Source organism: Primulina tabacum, chromosome 3 (assembly GCF_025594145.1).
Source record: "Primulina tabacum isolate GXHZ01 chromosome 3, ASM2559414v2, whole genome shotgun sequence".
Taxonomy (NCBI): Eukaryota; Viridiplantae; Streptophyta; class Magnoliopsida; order Lamiales; family Gesneriaceae; genus Primulina; species Primulina tabacum.
Window position 1 is genome coordinate 4,367,564 of NC_134552.1, and position 6,108 is coordinate 4,373,671.

Genomic DNA, 6,108 nt, shown 5'->3' on the forward strand with positions numbered 1-6,108 from the left:
GATTTTAATGGACCTGCATAACGGAGGAGTTGAGAGTGAACTTGATACATTCTATAGAAGTGCTTTTTTCACATCGCATTCTGTTCAATATATGAATTCTCTAAGTCCTATACAGAGACAACTAACATACATACATTTCAACTACAACAATTACACTTGATGCTGCTACACCTTCTGTCGTCATGACTGAATGATCGATGGCTCACTGCTCACCTGTCAGAGAGGGAACAAGGGTCGAACTTTCCGTGATTTCAAAGGTTTATTGGAACATGTTAGATGTCGTAGAACACGCGGACAATTATCCAGAGAAAATATACAACAAAAAGTCACAAAAATGACTTCTGTTCCGGATATTTGTCCAAGTATCTGTGACACAGCATCATCGAGGAGATAAATGATTATCCCATCTTTACTTTAGGACCATGCTCTCACTTCCGGCAGAAATAATTTGTGGCAAGCAACCAAAAGACAAGCAAATTTCATTTACTTGATGAATATATGTATTTCCCGCAAAGAATTCGTGCACTGTTCCATCAAACTCAATCCAGCTGCAACCTGGAATCTTATTCACATTCCTTTCTTTCATCGTGTTTCTAAGGTTTCTAACATACTCCCACAAACCAGACTGGGCATACATATTTGATAGAAGTATGTATGAACTCGGATTGTAGGAATCAATTCCAATTAAATGCTTAGCAATAGGCAGTCCAAGCTCAAAATTTTTTTGATTGTTGCATGCACTTAGCAAAGTTCGCCAAATTACGTCATTTGGCTCGATTGGCATATGCTTGACGATTCTTACAGCTTCTTCTACATGCCCTGCTCTGCTACGAATATCAACCAAGCACCCATAATGCTGCAGGTTAGGCACTATGTTGTGCAATTTTCTCATTGCCTCGAAGCAAATGATACCTTCCTTGACCATTCCAGAATGTCCACAAGCATTCAAGATTGTGATAAACGAGATCTCGTCTGGTTTTATGGTAAGTCTTTCCATTTCAATGAACAAATCAAAAGCTAAATCACCCATTCCATGAATAGCCAATCCACCAATCATGGCATTCCAGTGATCGATATTTTTCTCTTGGAGGACACCCTCAAAGATGTCCAGAGCTTGCTCTATGCTGCCACACTTAGCATACATGTCAATTAGAGCAACACCAAGTCTTCCACTGACGGTGAACCCATGTTCCTCCATGTAATGATGGATTCCAATCCCTTCATCCACATCACCCAACTGTGTAGTTGCGGATAAAGCAGTCAACAAAGTCACGCTATCAGGAGCCAAATCACAACCACTCACACTTAACATATCATGAAACACTTTCATTGCTTCCATGCAACATCCATTGTTAACATACCCAGCCATCATTGCGTTGCAAGAAATCACATCCCTTCGAGGCATAGCATCAAAAAATTTCCTAGCATCTTCAATTTTGCCCATTCTTGCATACCCATTGATCATGCTAGCCCAAGTGACCTCATCCCTTTTTGGCATTCTTTGAAACAAGGTGCCAGCCATTTCAATCCTTTCATTCTTTGCACAACAATCAATCATCAAATTCCAAGAAACCAAGTCCTTTGCAGGCATTTTATCAAACAATTCCCAAGCAAACTCGTACCCATCTTCAGATTTCACATACCCACTAATCATTGTGTTCCAGGTTATCAAATTCTTCATTTCCATTGGCATAAAATCAAACAACTCACGAGCTAAGGTCACCATCCCGTGTTTGACATAACCATCAATCATCAAGTTATATGAAAAAGAGTCTCTAAAAAGCATTTCATCAAACAGCTTCTTGCCAAAGTGAATGCACCCACATTTTACGTACATAAAAATCAAACAATTCTGCAAAAGCACATCCGACCTAAAATCAAATTTCGACATCATCCCATGAATCTGCATTCCTTTATTTGATAAACCCAATCTTGCACATGACTTTAAAACCAAAGAAAAAGAATACTTGTCCGCCAGAACCCCACTCACAAGCATCAAGGCAAACACATTGAACGCGTACTCAGGCTCGTCCCCATGCGAAAATGACTTGATGATGGCATTCCAGAGAAATAAATCCTTGTAATTCTTTTCAAAAAATAGGTGTCTTGAAAAGTTAACGAGTGGTTTGTGTTTGGAGAATGCGGAACCAAGAACTATTTTCGATATCAATGATTGGTTGTACATATTCCCAGTGACGATTAAACTTGCATGAATTTGGTTGATTTCCGTCTGAGTTTTGCATTTTGAAGCAAAATCGAGAATTGGGACGGCGGAGTTCCATGGCTGGATCGAGTTCACAGACACCAGCATCAGAAATCAATGGTCCAGTCGTAGGAAGTGCTTGCACGTACTGTATCCAAGAGATTCGGATATGCAACGGCCAATCTAATGATCAGTATTCCTGTTGGGCCTTACTTAGGGCCCAGTTGCTTAGCAAATTATGATGCAAAAATTAAATTTTCCTAGCACAAATATATATTCAAACAATTATAAAATTTGAATTTTTACTACCTCAATTATTAAATTTTACTACAACATAAAATTATAAATAAATATGAAGACAACATTAAGCAATTCAATTATTCAATCAATTAAAATTTTCAATAAGTTCATACATACAATGATCATATAAAACAGTCATAGATAAGGGATCACATTTTAAAAGCGATGCTAATGATACAAATTCCAATAACCTGAGACATATATATTGTCATTGTTCAACGATATGTGAAACATTTATACTAGTTACATGCACCATGGTTTTTTTTAAAACTAATTTAATTTTTAAAAAAAATTTCAAAAATAATTTTAAAAAAAATTTGCAAAACTACTGCAATCCGTGTTTGGTCCGCGCTTACCAAGCGCGGACTTTGCTCCACGTAGGAGTGTCCCCCCTCCGACGGAATATTTTAGCGACGGAATATATATCAAAACCGTCGCTAAAATAGAATCAGCGACGGTTCAAAAAACCGTCGCTAAAATAGAATCAGCGACGGTTAAGAATCTGTTGCTAATTTTAGCGATGGTTTAAAAACTGTCGCTAAATCCTACAGGGTATCTTGAATATTTAACAATATGGATGTAATCAAGTCGAGCCGAGCCGAGCCGAACTCTTGAATGTTTGAGCTTGGCTTGTTTATAATCGAGCCGAGCTCGAGCTTTATTTAACGAATATATTCATGGCTCACGAGCTTATTCAAGCTTTTATCGAACCTTAACGAGCTCAATAAATATGAATTGTACATTTATATATTCATTAAAAAAAATTATACATTTAGAAAAAAATATAATATTCTTATTAAAATTTGTCAATTTATTTTAATAAATAAATTTAATAGATTTTTCTATATATTTCATAATTAATGTGTTAAATCAATAAATTAAATATCAAAATTATTATTTTTAATATAAGATATTACTTATGAATTTACTAACGAACATGTTCAGGAGCTAACGAGCCGAATGTCGTAGAGGTTGAGCTTGGTTCGTTTATCTTAACGAGCCTCATTAAACGAGCTCAAACGAGCTTTTATCGAATCGAGCTTCGAATAGCTCAAAAACGGTTTGGTTCATTTACATCTCTATCTAACAATAACAATCGCATCTGTCTGACTGGTGGGAGAGCTGCACGCTGCGAATAATTGTATTAACGGCGTGCCGCGGATAATAGTATTAACAGCGTGCACATGTACGTTGCGGATAATCTTGAACTTTCAACGGCTTGCATCTTTGCAGCGTACAATGTGCGCTGCGGAAAGAGAATTTGCGCGCTGCGAAAAACTATTTTTGTTGTAGTGAAGACAGACAAAAAAAACAGACAAAAAATTCATCAAGAAATAAGTTTTTCATGGCTTATCAACCAAAAGAGGCTGCGTATCTGATGATGCCAATCTTGAAATGATCATGGAACCAAAATTGGTGCTTCCTGAGACTGTGGAGAAGTCGTAAGACTAGATTATTTAAATTGAATGTTGTTCATTTTCCTCAACAGCATTATGTGGTCGAATGTCATGTACAAGATGCTGCGGACCAACATTAAGCAAATTTGTACACCGTTTTGGCATTTTATATTTCACAAAATACTATACATTTTACTAGAATATTTTTAGTTTACTTTTTTCAAATAATATCACTTATATTGAATTTAAAAAATACAGTAGAAAGATACGATATTGTGAAATTAAATGACCTCTAGACTTATTCAATCTCAAAGCCCAATGCAATTCCTTAAAAAATAAGAGTAAGTCTCTTGTAAGACAGTCTCACGAATCTTTATCTGTGAGACGGGTCAACCATACCGATATTCACAATAAAAAATAATACTCTTAGCATAGAAGGTAATATTTTTTCATGGATGACCTAAATAAGAGATTCGTCTCACAAAATACGATCCGTGAGACCGTCGCTAAAATTAGTGACGGTTTTTGAACCGTCGCTGATTCAATTTTAGCGACGGTTTTGATATATATTCCGTCGCTAAAATATTCGATCGCGAACACTCCTACGTGGAGCAAGTCCGCGCTTGGTACGTGAGCACCGTCCGCGCTTACCAAACGCGGATTGCAGTAGTTATGCAATTTTTTTTTTAAATTTTTTTGAATTTTTTTTAATTTTTTTTAAAATTAAATTATTTTTAAAAAAAACCCCATGCACCATCAATATACAGACCCAAAATATTGAAATAACATATATTGTGATAGTTGCATGAGCATCAATACATCTAAAATGGAACGTGTGTGTTTCATGCTGACATCGCTCAACAAGAACAATCAAAAATGATCATAAAAAACTCGAAACACAAATCGTAAAATACCATAAAACCCCATATGATTTAAATATGTTATGACACAGTTGCGTAAATAATTCCCAAGATATAACATCCAAATAAGATTGTCTGATCGTATAATTCGAATAATATCATCAATAGTTTCAGAAATTATTTCAAAAATTGTTGATGATATATGTGTCGTTTATAAGTACATGATACTGAGATCTTCTGACCTTCGATTTGTTGTCATTCTGAAATAAATAGTAATAATAGTTAATGAAGATAAAAAAACAATACTAACAAATGAAATAATAAAACAAACATTATTAATTATTTAAATAATTATAAAATCATAATTAAAAATAAGAATAACAAATAAAAAAGTAATAATATAGAACGGTTGGTCAAAATTTTAACTCTTTCAATCAAATACACAAATTCTTTTGTAAAATGGATATCTAGTTTGGATCGTTCTCATCCGAATCCATCAGTTTATAGAATGGTTGGTAAAAATTTAAGTGGTCAAAAGTGCGCATGAGCCCTCATGACAGCTTTACTGCAACATCCGCCGTGTTTGGAAGCAGACACTGCAACTTTCATCAGAATCCGCTGCCATACTTGGCGAATCTTGCGATTTTTTTGCAGCGTGCGCCACTGCATTTGCAGTAGATGTGCAGAACAGCAGATTTTGCAATTCATTTTTTAAAATTAGTAATGACTAAAACCGGTCCAAGGGATACTAGAGAATGCCCAGTGTAATTTGTATTTGTACTACTTTTTTACATTTATTAATATTAATAAAACTCATTTCATTATAAAAAATATAACATATCAAATTTTAATTTATAACTCAAATTTAAAATAATTTAAAACCTACATTCTGTTTGCATCTATGATTAAATTTCATGAGCAAATAGGATAGATAAAATATAATTAAGGTGTAAATTTTTAAGCCATGCTATAATGCTGGCATTTTTTTTTTTTTTTTTTATTGAGGAATCATCGTTTCTTCATGACCACTTTAACCGTGATATGTATTATTCTAATAGAAACATATACATCTTGTGGTCTAACTAGGTGTGAAGGCTCGCTCAAGCCTATTTCAAGTATCATTTAAGAAACAATACAGATCATTTAACATTATCAATTAATTTGTTTTATTTTATCGATTATAGCACAAGTGATGCGAAACCCATTAGAAAACAAATGCTATTTTTGGTTGAGTTCCATCAAATATTGTTGAAGGGGCAATTAAATTGTTAAAATACAGATATATTCATTTTGGGATTAAAAAAAACATTTATAATGCTACTCACTATTTATGATAAAATGTACATAA

General features: G+C 34.4%; 1 protein-coding gene across 1 annotated transcript; it reads right to left on the reverse strand.

The window, feature by feature from the left end:
- Positions 1–19: 19 nt before the first annotated feature.
- LOC142539448 (pentatricopeptide repeat-containing protein At2g45350, chloroplastic) lies at positions 20–2,406 on the reverse strand. Its single transcript, XM_075644922.1, has one exon. It carries the CDS (start codon positions 2,309–2,311, stop codon positions 410–412), a length of 1,902 nt encoding a protein of 633 aa, XP_075501037.1. The 5' UTR covers positions 2,312–2,406; the 3' UTR covers positions 20–409.
- Positions 2,407–6,108: the final 3,702 nt, after the last annotated feature.

Coding starts and splice junctions, on each gene's coding strand:
- LOC142539448 (XM_075644922.1), bottom strand. CDS start 2,311: ATGCTGGTGTCTGTGAACTCGATCCAGCCATGGAACTCCGCCGTCCCA.